The sequence below is a fragment of the Coffea arabica genome, chromosome 7e (genome assembly GCF_036785885.1).
Source record: "Coffea arabica cultivar ET-39 chromosome 7e, Coffea Arabica ET-39 HiFi, whole genome shotgun sequence".
In the NCBI taxonomy this organism is placed as follows: Eukaryota; Viridiplantae; Streptophyta; class Magnoliopsida; order Gentianales; family Rubiaceae; genus Coffea; species Coffea arabica.
Window position 1 is genome coordinate 9,309,188 of NC_092323.1, and position 17,880 is coordinate 9,327,067.

At 36.9% G+C, this 17,880-nt stretch overlaps 2 protein-coding genes across 5 annotated transcripts; one reads left to right on the plus strand and one right to left on the minus strand.

Annotated features, from left to right (window-relative positions):
* The first annotated feature begins 514 nt into the window (after positions 1–514).
* LOC140011457 (protein WUSCHEL-like) lies at positions 515–2,376 on the plus strand. The gene is made up of 3 exons (XM_072060346.1): positions 515–954; positions 1,130–1,227; positions 1,807–2,376. Exons 1-3 carry the CDS (start codon positions 558–560, stop codon positions 2,167–2,169), a joined length of 858 nt encoding a protein of 285 aa, XP_071916447.1. The 5' UTR covers positions 515–557; the 3' UTR covers positions 2,170–2,376.
* A 2,637-nt stretch (positions 2,377–5,013) lies between these two features.
* Positions 5,014–10,613, minus strand: LOC113701005 (protein ANTHESIS POMOTING FACTOR 1-like). 4 transcript variants are annotated; one of them, XM_027221446.2, is made up of 13 exons: positions 10,474–10,613; positions 10,262–10,353; positions 9,573–9,673; positions 8,776–8,876; positions 8,628–8,694; positions 8,427–8,526; positions 8,224–8,337; positions 7,988–8,125; positions 7,791–7,875; positions 7,121–7,170; positions 6,395–6,572; positions 6,096–6,195; positions 5,014–5,255 (listed from the first exon to the last, which is right to left on the minus strand). In XM_027221446.2, the coding sequence occupies exons 1-11, from the start codon at positions 10,478–10,480 to the stop codon at positions 6,432–6,434; spliced, it is 996 nt and encodes a 331-aa protein (XP_027077247.1). In that variant the 5' UTR covers positions 10,481–10,613; the 3' UTR covers positions 5,014–5,255; positions 6,096–6,195; positions 6,395–6,431. The 4 variants fall into 4 exon arrangements, with proteins under 4 accessions (XP_027077247.1, XP_027077246.1, XP_027077244.1 ...); XM_027221445.2 differs by lacking the exon at positions 5,014–5,255 and adding an exon at positions 5,486–5,850; XM_027221443.2 differs by lacking the exon at positions 5,014–5,255 and adding an exon at positions 5,486–5,850 and having other exon boundaries at positions 6,096–6,259.
* Between the last annotated feature and the right edge of the window lie 7,267 nt (positions 10,614–17,880).

A 17,880-nucleotide genomic window follows, 5' to 3' on the forward strand; every position in this document is an offset into this window, starting at 1 on the left:
CAGGGGTGAATTTGAAATTTGGCTTTTAGGGTCTGGTAAGAGGGGCCATATCCTAAGAAAAACAAAAGAAAAAGGTAGTAAATCACAACGGAAAATCATAGAGAAGCAAGCTTCATTCATTCTTTCATTCAGAAGCTCGACTTTTCTCTTCCTTCCAATCAATACTGCATATCATGTCATTCCTCATTCTTTTTTCTGTGAGTGAGCTTATGTCCTTGCATTTATCAAGGTAGCTTTGATATATGCCTTTTCATCCAAGCAAACTTCCTCTGAAACCCTCTCTTTCTAGTCCCTCTTTTGTCCCTTCCTTTTTGTTATCCTATCGCTCTGTCAACTTCAGTCCTTCTCCCTCAGATATCTCGGATATCCTCTCTTTATCACCTCCATGTGCCTCTTCCTCCACCCCTTTTTATACTTGTCTTATTCTCACCATCTCATGCATTCCATTCTCACCAAATTTTCTCTCTCAGTCTGTTCTCTCTCACTCTCTCTCTGTGAGTCTGTTTTGCTGTTTTGTTTGCTTCTCTTTGTAACCTTTCTCTAGTTTCCAACCTATCATGGAACCCCAACAACAACAGAACCATCAGCAGCAGCAACAACAAAACCAGCTGGTGCCAAATGAAGATGGGGGCTGTAGTAAAAACAGTTTCTTGTGCAGGCAAAGCAGTACCAGGTGGACTCCCACCACTGAACAAATAAGAATCTTGAAGGATCTTTATTACAACAATGGAGTTAGGTCTCCAACTGCTGATCAGATTCAGAAAATCTCAGCTAAACTCAGGCAATACGGCAAGATTGAAGGCAAGAACGTCTTTTATTGGTTTCAAAACCATAAAGCTCGTGAGAGGCAGAAAAAACGCCTTACCACTGATATATCTGCTATGCAAAGAGGTGTTTGGAGATCTGATTATCAAGAATCCATCTGCAGTACCAAGTACCCTAACATCACTTCTGGTGATTTCTAAACCTCCCTTTTTTTCTGCCCTTCCTCCTGCATAAATTGAAATGTTACTATATATTACTGTAACTAGTGTGTGTGTGTGTGCGTGTGTTCCTTTTTTCACATTTTAGCGTTTTCATATTCAAGATCTTTGAGGGTTTTCGGGGGAAACTTTTGGTTTCCTTACAGGTGCTCCCTCGTCATCAGCTTCTGTAGGTGGTCTGCATGCTGCTGGCCAGGTGGGAAATTATGGTTATGGATCTTTTGCAATGGAGAAAAGTTTCAGGGTTAGTCTACACATACAAAAGCTGAATTAAAGTTTAAAGCTTTGAAACTCTACAGCTTAATCCACTCAAGCAAAAGAGATCACAGTGTATTGTTTGAGCGTCTTACTTGTTATTTTGACATTAAAACCACATAAAGAGAAAAAAAAAAAGTGCAGATCAAATAGAGTAACGTGGATACTTAAAGATCCTCTCTACTTAGTTAATCTAAGGAGTAGAAGAAATTTTAGATAGTTTGTACAAATTCCTAAGATAGTAAAGTAGCTGCAGAGAAGCCTGGCAAGTATTTTAATTCGGTGAAATTTTCCCGTGAGTTTTGATCCAGACAAGAGGCTAGCTTGTGCTCAAATAAATTAAGGCTGCACTTTCTCATGGAAATCAACTTATTTTAAGTGATAGGACCACTATTAGAGTCCAAAAATGCACTTTTAAAAAAGCGTACACTTTTAATAAGTAAGAAAAAGGTTATGTTGATGTTAATCACTTAATTGGCGTCTTCATCAACATTAGGGGAACATTACTCAAATAATAAGTCTCGCTTTCTCGCTTATATATATATATATATATCTTGATTACACACAGGATTGCTCCATATCACCAAGTGGCAAAGCGAGTGGGTCTATGTTCCAAAACTTCTCTTGGGCTGGGGCCGGGGCTGGGGCTGAACCTTATCCTTCACCATACCAATTCCTGGAAAAGAAAACATGCTTTGTTGAAACATTGGATGATCAGGAGCAGGAAGAAGAACCGGTCCCAGAATTAGAAACTCTCCCTCTCTTCCCCATGCACGGTGAAGACGTATCTGGCTTCTGCACCAATAAGCAGCAGGAACAAAACTGCTACTACACCGACTGGTACCAGCCCAATGGCAACGTGGGTTATTCTCGAACTTCCCTTGAGCTAAGCCTCAACACCTACGGAGGCAGGTCGCAGAATTCCCCCTAAATCTGTAGGATAGTCTCTACCTTTCTTCCCCTATTTCAATATATATGTTAAAATGTAGTTAGTACATATGCGATGCCCTCATGATCAGCTTCTGTGAGAATGCTTGAAACAGCTGAATGTCACTGGCAGCAGCCACTGATCAGTAATTGTACGTACGTCTTTCCATTCCAGAGAAAAGCTTCAAGATGCAGAATGCTAGTTGTTTTACATGACATATAGTAATTGATTTCTCATAGATTTTCCTAGCTAGTTTTCATTTACAAACCAGATTCATGATTCCCATAGTCTTATTCACCTTTCAGCCAAGCACCAAACAAGAAAATTAACTAGTACTAGCACTGTACTTTGGACATACTCTACGTCAAGGTTCGTTCAATAAAGAATTATTAGTAGTCATCACTCCTCAGTCATCTATACTGTCAGCTTCTCAAAATGCCAATGAAAAAATTATATGTGGCGCAGCTTGTTGAGTAGCGCGTGGAGACCATAGATTTCACGACAGAGATTTACGAAGGGACCCACATGGGGATGAAGCTCTTGTGTGGGGTGGCTCTCCCTACTCTCTAGTTGGGGGAAGATTGAGCCGGTTGGAGGCTAGTCCCAGTTTGATCTGATCGCTGGCCTGTGGGTTCTGGACCGTGCAAAGATGCAACTAGCAGTAGTACTGTAACATAACAAGCAGCCACTTAGTGGTGCCATGATTAAAATTAGTAAGATTTTCCAATGATCATCATCAATGTCCTCGAAAATTACAAAAAAAAAAAAAAAAGGGTTCTTTACTTTGAGTGTGGAATTGGAACTGGAATGAAAGAGAGAGAGAGAGAGAGAGAGATACAAAAAAGAAGACAGAACAGAAAGAATGATTATACCTTTAGAACGAAAGAGGTGGGACACGGCAGGATTTTATATCCTTAACTTTTATTCGCGGCCGTTATATTTCGAAGAAGAAAAAAGGGCGCATGTATTTCGAACTCTGCACCCCAGCGGCCTTGCCCCTTCATCGTAAATATCACAAATTATTTGGATGTCTCCTCAAAGTCTGTCCCTGCTGCATTTTTGTCCTTCACAGAATTTTGCCCTCTTTTTTTTTTTTTTTTCCCTTTTCTTGGTTTAACTTTTCCTCTTGCAACTGAAGAGTATATAGTATATACATCTAAAATGCTGCAACATGTGCACAGAAATATATTAATCTTTTCAGCAAAAAGAAAATTTTGCCATGGGAGGATAAAGTATCATCTGTGACTTCAACTAGTGGTTTAATAAATAAAGAACATCTCAAGGGATGAAGCCCCGGTCCCAAAACCACTCTGTGTTGTAGATGATGCTATCAATTGGTAATTCACACAAATGGGATTACAGCAATTGTGCATGTTGCATCACTTGAGCTACTTCCCTTTAATCACTCTGCGTGATATCCACATGTTTGAGTGGAGCAAGAATGACAACACTGAAAACTGGAAAAAACTTCTTGCAATGCTAAGATGGATGAACAAAACTCTACTACTAGTCTACTACGTACTACTTAATATGAATGAGTTCCTAATCCTTATTCAGGTTGATGAGAAAGTGATTCAGACTCGTGTAGTTCTTAGGTCTTACGGGTATCAAATGATTAGTTTTTGGCTGTTATTTCTGCTTTGTAATGATACTACTATAATATATACAAATACTGCATCGCCATTTTATTATCTTTCAAAAGCGTCAAGAGGGAGGTCAAATTAATAATTATGAGTAAAACGCATCTTGAAAATCATAATAAAGACCACTATCAAGTTGCAGTTTTCACTCTGTAGAAAACTAATAAGCTCATGTTAGACTGATGGCTGGACAGACGGCCTTTGAAATTGAGCTTCTACAGGCATATTTTCTACTTGCTCTATTCACTTTGTAGAAAAAATAATGATAAATATTAGAGTATATTGAATGACTTGGACATTCTGCTTCTACAGACTAGAAATTCAACTAGAAAATTACACACAGTTTCTCTGAAAGGAATTATCCCACAAACCAGTGTCGGTATGGCCCTGAAATTATTGAAAAGATCATGGGCCTACCAGCGAGAAGACATATGCTGAACCGGAGCAGATATTTGTATTTTGTCTAAATTTAAACTCAGCACTCAAAAAGAGCCAATCTAAACTCTACTGAAATAGATAGATATATATATATGAAGGGCCACATTTTACAAAAATCAAAATTTAGGAGGCAAGAAAGAATAGAATCGAAATTTTCCAATTCATTCTTTGCTTCTATTGTGAATTGTGATTCACTGTTCCAACCAGGAAGAAAATCGTGATGCAATTGACTCGAGACAAGCTAGTCATCCAAACAAGTTTTGGGAAAACAGACAAAGTTAATCCAACTGACATTCGGATCATTGATGACATGTGGACCGTCCATATCAGTTATGTCATAGGTACGTAGAGACATTCACTCGAGAAGGGTGAGGTTTTATCGGGTATACTGTAGTGCTGGGTACACCAATTTTCTTGGCCCCCATTGCCTGGTGTGTTCAACAGCTTTGTAATTGTAAAGGTCACAATCAACAAGATTTTGGGCGGATGCTTTCCTCTATGAGGTTTGACAATTACTCCCACTTTTTGGCGTTCGAGAACCCTAATAACACATATAGGGCACGGGACCCCCCATCGATCGTCCCAAAGAGTGAGAACACCAGAGAGGAAACAATGGAGAAAGCTTCTTCCTGTTGCAAATGGATGCGTGGAGATTTAATCGTAGATCCAATGCGATCTTCGGCACTTTTTGAGGCTTCAAGCACGTAATGTCCCTTATAGAAAAGTGAGGCAATGAGTGCATCATCACCTTTTATCCTTGCAAGGCTCCTTAGTTATCAAGTTGGTCACTTCTGTATATTGATTGATCCCAACATTCTGTGCAACGCTTTTGTTGCACTATTCTGTTAGTTTCACATGTCACTTAAGTAGCCAGCATTTTAACCCACGAGAGAGTTGAGACTACTCTCCAATCACCACTCTTACCAAACTCAAGTTGTATGTATCCTTCTCTGTCTTCTGTGTTTTTAATGGTTAAAAGCAGGTCATGCAGACACTTGATATACCATCTACCTATAGAAGAAGAAGACCATGAAAATCAGCACAGAAAAAAAAAAAAAAAGGGCCAACTTTCGAAGAACTTGTTACAGAACTGAAAAACTTGAATATTTGACGTGAACATGCTCAACTACCATTTTCATCTTGGGAAATTTTAATGCTCAGACTGAATGCCAAATACTATTGGACCAAACTAAAGGTAACATAACATAGAAATAGAGAGAAGAAGAAAGTAAACGTTGTGATCGCCAGGAAGTTCATCTCTTACTTGGGTTTCAGTCAGTTTTCCTCTTACAAGACAAGAAGAATAATAAATTCAAAAATCAAACACTAGAATAACGAAATACATCGACTTTTTCTTCTTTTTTTTTTTTTCTTTTCATTTTGAATAATCACAGGCGGTAGCACACCAAGCAATATTACAAATCATCTGAACTGAACTAAAGGGTGCATCAAGGCAGAAGATCATTTAGAAAGCAAACAGTAGCAATGTTTAGGGGAACCATACATCTGCATCCCTCTTTATCAGGGCCAATAACTAGCAGTCAATGTTTGGACACGCAAAAGAGCTGTCTTTTAAGTACACCTTGCCATCTAAAGACGCTACTGGCTGCATAATTAAATCCCATCAGGAAATGAGAAGAGTATATTCTTACACCAAAAGACATTCAAAATTAGGCAGATTAAAACGAACAAACAATAGCCCATATAACTAGTAGCACTTCTTTCTTTTTTCCATTTTTTACTAGTCTGAAAGGACAAATAGCTTTGTCATTCTAGGCATCTGGAAAACACAATGAATGACAACGAGGAGGCTTCCCAAAGAGTTTGAAACAATATGATGTGATAGTTCACCTGATCTGCAAGTTGCATTCATCAGAGGATGTGCTGAAACTGGGTCATATTAACCATTGACGATCAAGGAGCATCAGAATGAGGATAACTGATAAATTGCCTACAGAATAAAGGGCATCCGACCAATGCATTACTCACTGATTCTATTTTGTCAGTTAGTGCTCCTGCACCAAAAAGTTAAAAGGAAAAAAAAAACAATAAAAACGAAAAAAAGGAAGAAGTCAACACATATGAAGGAACTCAACAAACTTTCTAACCGTGAAATCAATTGCTGCAGAGAAAGTTCATGTTTCAATTACCTGACTACAACATTTCAGGGAGGTACCAAGATACTTTCTACTTCCTTCCATAAGCTGCCAATTTGGATAAATCTGGGATCCAAAATGATAACTCTGAAGAACCTGTAGCAAACATCAGACTTCCAGGAGCCCATTTTATGACTGGTGGTTCATCTTCAGTACTCATCCAACTGGCTACCTGGTACACATGAAACCATACACTTACAGATGGCCAAATACAACCGGTTCAGTTATCCAGGGCTAACCACTTCAGCAAAGCATCTGAAAGGTAAGAGCTTATATACGACAACAACACCACACAAAAGAAGACACTGAAATTGAGGGAATCAACACAGGGTGCCTATTTTTCCTCAGTACATTCTTAAACTTTTAATTATTTTCCTGGTCAACAATGACGCAGAGACCATTCACAAATTAAGTCTTATCTTGCTCCCATATGACCATCTTTTCTAATCATATATCATAAATGAGCCAATATCATAATACTGCATCTTCTACATATGATCTTTGACTTTTGAGTAAATTCAAGTCAAAAACTGAAAACCTAAATTACAGGTATGACTGTGGCCAATTAAAAACAACTACGCCTACAAAAAGTTATTATGGTCTAAGGCATGACAATGCCTATAATAATGCAATTACAGGTACGACTGTGCATCTAGTTTATGTGTATAAATACATAAGTATATATTTAAAAAGGGAAGAATAATAAGCTCTAAGTCATACTTCTTTGCCACTTCGAACACTCCAAACATAGACACTACCATCTCCAGAACCTGTCAAGTAATAGAAACCAAAGTCAAATCAGCTTCAAATGTATGAACTCAAAAGAATGATTGTCACTCATCTTTATCATCATATACATTTCAGTTCTAACGTTCCCCAATCCCCATAACAGTGAAATAGATCCATAGCACCAAGTCACATGAAAATCACACTCCATATAAAATCTTTCCTTTACAATAGGTTTCAAACCTCAGGTCCTTAACATCTTCTCCTCATTGGATAAAAAAGGGTTAGAAAAATAGGCATCACAAGAATACTAATAAAAAATCAACTTTACACATGAAGTCATTTGGATTCCTCAGGAACTCCTGAGAAAGACATCAAGGAAGGAGGAGGTTAATGCCAAGTTTAACACCACCCCAGATTAATTCCTATAAGAATAGGTGAGGAAGAAACCCAATGACTTAAATACAATTTTATGACAAAGATCCTAGATTTATTTCATTGAAAAGGTGTATAAGCCCACTGGCAGGTAGGAAGATCATTGAAAGGCTTGAAAAAAATAATTATGCAATAGGCGTCAAAAGCACATATTGGAATTTTAAAGAGGGCAATGTCAAATAAGTGATGTTTCATGATCCTCTTCTAAGATGATAATTGTTAGCATTACCTGAAACAACAAACATTCCCTCTGGGCTGAAAGATGCCTCTAATGTCGAACCACTTGAAACAGGCTTGACATTGTATGTAGATAGCTACAGCAAAAAGATGCAAGCATGTCAACAAGAAATATTGTTTTCTTAAAGCAATAAAAGTTTATTTTTTATTATAGAACCATTAGGCAGATGTTGAAAGAGAATAACTCACAAGCGTTCCACGAAATGAATCAAGCACATGAATATGACCTTCTAAAGTTGTCAAAAGCATCAGTCTTCCATCATTACTGAACTTCACAACATTAGCATCAGACATATCTCCCCCAACCGAAAATATGTCAAAAGGGCCCTTCAAAATTAGTTACTGAAAGTTCAGCATTTTGTTGAAACTGCAAATTCACTATGCCACATTCAGATGTCATACACTCTCATACATCAACTACTGACCTTTTCATACTTGCGAGCATCAAACATTCTTATATATCCTCCATAAGCAATGGTAAAAACAAGACCTTGATCGTCATAAGCTGTAGCTGGTCTTCCCTGCACACGTAGAAGACCCTAAAAAACAATAGCAAATACACCAGTTAGAATCTTTAGAAAGCATAGAAACTACTTGAAAACGAAAAACAGATTGCCAAAGCCTATACCTGGCATTTCTCTGCTCTTTGGTCCCAAAGCAAAACAGTTCGGTCCAGAGATCCAGAGATAAAACACTCTTTCCGAGAGCACAAGCTAAGAGACACAACCCTGGGTTATCAGTAGAACAAAGTTACTTGCACTTCATAATGATATTTATGGCTTACATGGTAAGCAGAGAGAAATATCTCTAAGGTTCATTGGCAAAGTACCTATCATGATGACCCTTGAAATATCGCAAATACTTATTATCATGTAATGAAAGAAGCCGCAAAGATTCTGCAATCATCTAACAATTGTGTAAACAATCTTTATTTTCAGGCTTACACGCATACGGAAATGTTCTTCAACAATACTTACCATCCCACCCATTCTTTGAGGAGTATATGACAGTTGTCGGATGAGAAGTAAAGTTAACAAGATCAACCCCATACTTTTTGCTATTAATAGTCTTCAAACATCTGCAAATAACAATATAAGGCTTTTTAGCATGTTAATTGATATGAGCAATGCCAGATAATAAGACGGAGGAGGACATGCAGGTGCCATCAGACATTATTGAACTACAAAGCTCCAACAACGAAAGTAAACACTAGTTGGTATAAAAGTTAAATCAATGATGGAGGGTCCACTAGCTGCTGGTCATGTCTGAATGTGATGGATATACCATGATATGCTACCAGTCATCTTTATAATGTCAATAATCTCAATGATCAATGATTAGCAGATTTAGCAAACTGCAGTACAAAAAACCATTGGAGAAAGCAAATAAGCTCCTTTCCAGTAGTTGAATGACAGTAAAGCATGTCCAATGGCATGCATTCTGCCATTTCTTGTGGATTTTTTTTTACACTTTTGTTACTTAAAGTTCGAGATGAGTTATTTATACAAGCAGCACTCAAGCATGTGAGAACTGAGAATACATAAAACTCAACTCTGAGCTATATATTGTAAGTTCAGCTAAAGTTAAAGCAAATTTAGAACTTATCAGGTGGTTCACGTTTTCCACATACCAATCAAGTGCTTTGGAGAACCACAGGGATAACCATTATACTTCAGAAATAAAAAGTAGTAGCACAGAAGCATGGATGAAGAAAAAGGCAAATTATTATCAAAACTTGTCAAATTTTAGACAAAAGTCGAAGCCAAATGCTTACGTTGCATTTGCCACATCATACAGCCGGATAGATTCATCATCGCTAGCAGTCACCAGATAAGGGGATGTCTTGTGGAAATCCATTGAACTTATTCTACCATTCTGTAGCCAGCAAAAAGCACCTCTCAGTAATTGTACTTATGCTTACTCCATTTCACAACAATTAAAGGAGTAACCACTTAAACTCATACGGAATAAAACTACATCTTCGGCTTAATCTGCCGATTAAAGTAAAATTTCTGCGACTTATAAAATATACTCTGGACCTCAATCATAATTCATAAAATACTAATTCCTGAGTAGCAACAGATAATAATGCATTCAAATCATCATCTTAGAATCCAATGATCAGGCGATGTTGCACAAGCTTCAAGGAATCTTAAACTATCATACAGAGGAAAACCCACTCCTCTTCCAAGTACTATATTCTCACTATTATCACCAGCATGTTAAGACTATGCTTGCGCTTTCTTCTATTTACATACTAAAATCAGAATACGAGAAGCCTATATAGATAAAACTTCAATTATTGCCACCAAACTTTAGCAATTCAAAAGCTAAGCTACTAATAATTTAAAGATAATGCAAAAAAAAAAAAAAAAAAAAAAAAACCAAACTAGGCAGTCAGAAAAAGGTAAATAATTGTATTCCTAGTAACAAATTGAAAAATTAACGAGGAAAAAACCGTACATAGTCACGAAAAGCCATGCCAACTTCCATACTCTGTAGAATTTCTTCGGTGAGTTCCAGGGAAACCTTGACCTCTCTATCGGATTGTCCTCCTAAAATTTGGATAGAATGAAACTAAATTATATCATGAAAGCAACAACCAATCAAATTGAACTAAGCATACGAAGATTTCCAAACTGCTAAACACTTGAATGCTCAATCGACAAAAGTACCAGCCATCTTCTTCTTCGGGAACTTTGCGAATTTGAGGATTTTCTTTACGAGCTTCAGAGAAATTTTTTTTTACCAACGTTTAATTAACCCGCCATATTGAGAAAGGCAAAATGATTTTTCTGCTGTGCAGCTGCAGGTCTTGTTCCAGGTCGACCCGAGATCAGTGGATTTGTGGGCCTGAGTGTTGAATGGTAATTTTTCAATTCGTTTGGGGTCTAGTTTAACATTTGGGCCAACGGCCCAAAGCATGAAGCTGCTGCAATTTTTTACGCAGGGATAATTGGGGATTAAATTACCCTCACCGCTCCATAGCTTTGTCACAAGGCCCGTTTGGAAGGTGAGTTTTTTGAATATTTGTCTAAAATTTTATTGTAGTTTACTGTAGAAGTTTTTCAAAAAAAATTTTAAAGTGTGCTTTTTTTTTTTAATATTTTGAAGTGTATAGTTTAAAAACTTTGAAAATTTTTTTGAGGTTACTGTAACTAAAGTTTTTAAAAACTTTAGTAGACAAACAAGGCAAAAAACTTAGTGTACTTTCCATATATTTTTTTTAATTGCAATATTTTCCCCTAATATTTCTTTAAGTTGGTTATGCTTTTGTAAATACAATGAGATTCCCTCTTCATAAAGATAAATGTAGAATTATGGGCTTTTGTTTTTCAGCTCATATCATCATTTATGAAAGATTTTCATACTCAGCATGAAACTTGGAGGGAATATTTTGTGATGTAAAACTAGAATGGTATTAGTATGTAATAATGAAAAAATTTCAGGCGAGATCAGTCAATATCAATATCCCTCAATTCTAATAGTGGCATTTGAGGCTTGAGCCCCACGAGATCCATACGGTAATTTAATTTGAAATCCTTCTTTTTTTTTTTCTTTTTACTGGTTGAAAAACTAAGTTCCTATGTCTATTATCCGGGGGAATTCTTGGTGGTCTCATATATTAATAGGTCTAATGATGTTCAAGTCTTTTTGTATGGACAATCCCTAATGAGATATAAAGTTCGTTGACAAAGAGGCCTTTGTTACTTGTTAGTTGCCAAAATGTCTTTACTTTCATGTTTGTACTTCATCTTTTCTAAATTGTGCATTTTGCTGCATCTAGTCTTCTTTCTTCTTTTTTTTTTAGGTAAAAAACGTTAACATTTGTTTCGATGCATTCAATAAGTAAAGAGACCATCTACTTAAGGGGCTAATTCTTATCTGATGGAAAAGGCACCTTTTAGGCGCATTCTTGTCTGATTGCTTTGTTGGAGGGCTTAGAGGCATCGCAGCCCACGCGTTTGCGCATTTGCTTATTGGCTCTTTTTCAATTGTCAAAGATGCCGATATGCATGTACAATAATTCTTGTGGTCTAACTATACCTTAATAAACCATTCAACTTTGATCCAATAACTGGAGAGAGTTTCTCAGAGCTCTCTCGTGCATTAAATTGAGGATTCAAACCCCACATAATGAATCACAATAAAGCATTATGCTTATTTTGTTCAAAAAATTCAAAGAGTACAGCAGTGTATGGAATTTGTCAACAGTTTGATCACCACCAAGACTTTAAAATCTTGGTGAGGTGTGGGAGGTCATATAATTGTCACTTAATTGTGACTGTCACTTCAAGTGGCTTCCTCCGACGGGTTTCTCGTCGGCTCTCCCTCCCCCTAAATTATATTATAATAGGTTATACAAAGGGATAATTTCAGAAACCTCCCCTGAGATTTCATGAAATATCACCTAGTTCTCCTGAACTTTTCAAAATCTCACTTAGCACCCTTGAAGTGATAGTAGGGCCATATGCTAATATCAAAGGTGATGAATTGTCAATAATACCCTCATATTTAAATTTTCTGAACTTGTTTTTCTTTCTCTAAATGTTAATGAAATATAGGATTTAATCAATGAAATATTCAGCGCATTTGGAGAAAATTAGTTGGAGGTTCTTTTTTTCCCCTTTTTTTTGTGTTTCACAACTTTATTTATTTATTTGTTCCTATTCATGTAGAGCGCAAGAGAAATAAAGTAACTAAAACTCCGATTGCAGTTTTTCAAAATTTGAATTTTTTATAATAAAATTTTCATATTTCACCCCCATAAAAAAGTCGGTCTATTTTAAGTAAATTCTCTGTATGATATTAAAGTTGAATTTCATCTATTGTTGAGTTTTTTTGGCTCAAATGTATGATTTTTTACATGCTAATTGCCTTCAATGCTATGGAGGGTTTTATTTATAAAAATGGTTTAAAAAATATTTGCTTTTACTATCTCTCTCTACTATAAAAATGATTATCGGCTGTAACATAAAATTTTATCAATTTTCATCCCCTCATTTTTAAGATGGTTCCAATTTAGTACTTTTTTTTTCATTGGTTTGTAAAATGTTCATTTTTCTATAGCCTAAGGGTATTAAAGGCACTAAAACAATCTCTTTCCTCAAACATGAATTTTTTAATATTACTTTTGGTTAGAAGGGTGATAATGTTACCAAAATGTCAATTCGAGGGGTGCTAAGTGAGATTTTGAAAACCTCAAGAGGGCTAAGTGATAATTCATGAAACCTCAGGGGAGGTTTCCAAAATTATCCCTTATACAAATGTTATTGTTGCGATAAAAAAAAGTACGGGGTTTAATCCCCTAAATCACATCTAGAAAGCTATACCTTAATAACTTGTTTAGAGAGAAATGAATTAAATCAATAATAAGAAGTATACGAATTCAAAAGTACAATACAGTAACTCAAAATGATTAATCACTATCGGATGTAGAGCATGGCAGCCTGTATTGTATATATTTTATTCTAATCGTCCACGAACCGGGTAAGGGAAACAAGAACCTTGAGGCAAGGAAATCAAAGAGGAAGAAGAAATGTTTGGTCGGGCGATTAGAACTCCCACTTTCTCTTATCGCAATTACGAGGGCTTGCAAAACCCTTAATATTGAAAAAAACAAGACAGCTTCTCCAGCACAATCATCATATTTGAAAGGTACTCAGCAAGATGATTATATTGCAAGACTCAACAGAAACGCATACATTGAAAAAAAAAAAAAAAAAAAATTTCACACCATAATATCTATTACTCACTCTTTAACACTTCTCCGGGAATGAAATCCAGAAAGTTGCAATATAAAGAAAACCAAGCTTCATACTACCCTATAACTCCCTAGATATATCTGTCATCCAAATAAATCATTTACAAACTTATGCAACACATCTGATTTGCCAACACTCCGGAAAAACTCCCAAATAAAATCACGAGAGAAAACGAATAAAAAAGGAAAAGAAAATAATTCCATGATCTGGGAGAAACTTTAATAATTCAATCCCTCTATATTACAGAACTTGCAGAGGTCTAATCACGTCAGTGGGGCCATCCATGGAGTAGCTTGCGGCGGAGCTTCGGTTGTCTTCGGTGGTGGCAGATTTCTTTATAAACTCAATGCAGTCGGCAACAGCTTCACTCTGGTGCGGCTCATACGGATTATAATTAGAGGAGGAAGACCTTTGAGCCGCATTTGCCGAATACTTTCTTCCATTATTGGCGGTTTTGGTCAGAGCAGACAACATAATCAATTTAAAAACCGCTTCCCGGAATCGATCAAGCAATGACATGGGTGAGAGCCGGCTGCTTTTTCTGGTCCACCGGCTGCCACTGATCCTTGGCGTACAAAAAGGGCCTCTCATATATAAACTACTATCGCTGCATCCTTCTTGTTCTTGGCTTTGGCTTTTGAGCGTTTTTTCGGTTTTCTAGCTGTTGGTTTCGAAGTTCATGCTCGAATATGAGAATCTATAGCGAAGCAGTGTGTATTATATATTAGTTGGTCTGTGTTGGACTGTCTGATGATGCCAAGTTCATGTGACATTGACCGCATATTTTGTGAGGAAAAACATTTTTTAATTATTTTTTCTATTTTAAATCCGTTAATCCGTCACAACATTTTTTTTTAATAAAAATTTCAAAAAATAAAAATCCAAACGTTTTAATTTCCATGTTCAGAAACTTTTTGAAATTGTATATATACAACGGACACATAATTACAAGGGCGAATAAATGGAAAGATGTAAATCCATTTGCAATTGTCATTTTTATGGCCAGCCAGGAAGTGATCTTAATTTGTACCATGCACAATGAGTGTATAATTGCCTGATTTCAAAATGAAAATCATCATTGACTCCAACGATTAATTTTAAAGTCATTGCAGGCTGCAGATGGAGAAATAGAATCTTGAAAGAAAGAAAGGCTCCGGACTCAGGTCTTCAGTCAACAGTTTATACGCTAAGTCACCTAAGAATAAAATGATCTTTTGACTTGGAGTTTTCTGAAGAGGAAAAAACCTGAGGAGCCCTTAAACTATTGTCGTTGTCATCTTTTGGCCCCCCATCTAAAATTTGTTTCCAATTGATCCTTAAACAATTAAAAATGCATACTTTGAGGACTTCTGATGACTTTAACCACAAATCTGACCGGAAGTAAAGGGCATTTTTGTCCGTTCATGTTTGCACCCTCGGGACCAGCAACTAAGTAGCGTAAAAAGAGATTGAAAGCTGCAACTCTTCAATTCTTAAGCAAGGCAAAATCGAAGCAACGGAAATCCTTTCCAAAAATCGAGTTTTGGCCATAACAATTACAACTATTGAATGGCTAGATAATCTTTCAATTACAGCTATTGAAGGTTGCATGGGAGAAATTCTGCATTGAAAGCTACAGATGGACAGAGAAATGAAATGGATGATCAGAAGGAAGGATGCATATTTTGACCCATATCTCGTATACGGTAATGTGCCTCTTGATTTGTAAGCTTATATCGTTGGGGTTTGTGTTTGTAATTGTTGTGTTATTATTGAACAATTTAAGGGCTGCTAAAGAATTAGATGTTGGTTGATAGGGGCTTAGATATAGTGGAGTTTAATTAAATTAATTGGGTGGAAACAGGGTCTGAGAGTTTTGTCCTGTTGGTAGGTTGCATGGGGTCCTACTATATCTGTGGTCCATTATTAGTTTACTAAAAATAGTAAATTAATGAAATTTATGGTATAGAGTTTGACAAAAAATAGTTGATGTTGCATGGGCAATTGTTTATTTAGCAATTTTGCTGCTTATTTTTTACTACTCTATGAATATAGTGAATTTTGACTTTAATTTGATACATGATTGTGCAGAACATGGGAGTGAATATTTTACTATTAGATTGCACTATGGGGGCAAGTTTAATGGTTCGGATTACAGATTTTATACTGGTGGTGAAGTTGATCATATAGATTTGTGTGATGGTGATAGAATGTCAGTGTTTGAGATTAATGAAATGTTAAAAAAACTGGGGTATGGGGAAGAGGAAGCTGTGTTGTACTATTACCTTGAGCCGACAAATGTTCTACCTGATGGACTGAGGCAATTGCAAACTGATCAACATGTTAACCAGTTCTGTAGTTGGGTACGGGAATATAAGGTGATGGAAGTTTACTGTGACCATAAGACCATTGAAGAGGTATTGAAAATGCAATTCAATGAGCCTGTAGAGACATATGCAGCACCACCAAAATCTGGTGTTTTGATAGAAGAAATAGATGATGAGGGCAGAGTTATAGAGGAGCCTTGTACTGATATGGTATTAACCAAAAAGCCTTTGAATGCTGAAACTCAAAATCAAAAAAAAAGTGGTGCAAGTGTAGGTGAAAATTTAACAGAAAAACAGGTGCAGAAAGATATTCTTAATGAAAAGATTCCAACCTCACAGGCTGAAATTGAAAGTGGCAAACAAAAGACAACAACTAAAACAGTGGGAGGGGTAGGTACTAGTAAGGGTAGAGACAATGATGCTGCTGATGACACGACCAGCAGCTCAGATAATGAGCAGTTCAGTGCTGATGATAATTTCTGCAGAGATGACTTGATGTTTGAGGATGCAGGCAGTATAGATGAAACAGAAAATGACCAGCAATCTGTGGGAAGGCAGTAGCAGGAGCATGAAGATGTGACTGGAACTTCTAACATTCCTACCCAACAATCACAAAAGAAAGGCAAAAAAAATAAAGCAAGACAGCCTGCAACTTTTGGTTCAAAATCTATAGATGTTGGAGCTGCATTTGATGGGGACAAAATAGATGATCAACTAGATAGTGGGGAAGAGTCATCTGAGGAAAGGGGAGGACATATCCCCAAATTCATTGACTTTATCCCAGAGAGGGACATGAAGAATCCAAAATTCTTTAAATGGCAAAGATTTGCTGATAGCAGGGAGTTCAAAGAAGCTCTTAAAAACTATGCAATTGTTAATGGTAAACCTGTGAAGCCTTGCAAAAATGAGAGAAAAATAGTTAGAGCAAAATGTAAGCACCCCTGTAGGTGGTTTGTTTTTGCCTCAACAGTAAATTGTCTAGGCACAAATGACTTAGTGGTGAAGTCAATTTATGATAAGCATGAAAACGGTGGCCATGCTTGGAAGAATAGAGCTATTACCTCAAAGTGGTTGGCAAATAGGTATGAAGAGAGGTACAGATCCAACCTACAACTGCCTGTGAAAGAGTTAATACAAACAGTTGATGAAGAGTACAGGTCCAAAATCACTAGAGCAGTGGCATATAAAGCAAGAGCACTAGCTACTCAAACTGTGAAAGGTTCAGCTGAAGAGCAGTACAAACTTTTGGGTGGGTACTCTGAGGAGCTTAAAAAGACTCATCCAGGTACAACGACTGAAATTGTATTCACTCCATTCAGAAAACCTGGTGGTAATCCAACATTCATGCGATTCTATTGCTGTTTGGGGCCACTTAAGAGGGGATTTTTTAGTGGTTGCAGGCCACTAATAGGTCTTGATGGTTGTCATATTAAAGGAACTCATCGTGGTCAATTACTAACAGCTATGGGTGTTGACCCTAACAATGGATGGTGGCCCATTGCATGGGCAGTTGTTGAAAAAGAAGCTGGAGAGCAATGGAAATGGTTCCTTCAACTCCTTGCTGATGACTTGAATATTGACAATCAACATCATTACACCTTCATTTCTGATCAACAAAAGGTAAGAATATCAATATAGTTTGAGTGTTAACAATTGTTCCAATAGAAACGATATCCTTCATATTTATCAGTTTGAGTGTTGACTCATGTTTTTTTACCTTTGTAAAGGGATTGGACAGAGCTATGTCTGAGATACTTCCTGGGAGTGAGCATAGATATTGTGTACAACATATGTACAGAAATTTTAAAAAGAAACATCCCGGCAAAGCTTTAAAGTCCAAGATGTGGGGTATAGCCACTAGTACAAGTATGGAAGAGTTCAACAAGGCCATGGAAGACATGAAAGATTTTGACTGTGAGGCCTTTAAATGGGTGGAAAAAGCACCTCATGCCAGGCACTGGTGTAAGGCATTTTTTCCAGTCCATACGAAATGTGATATGCTGGTAAACAA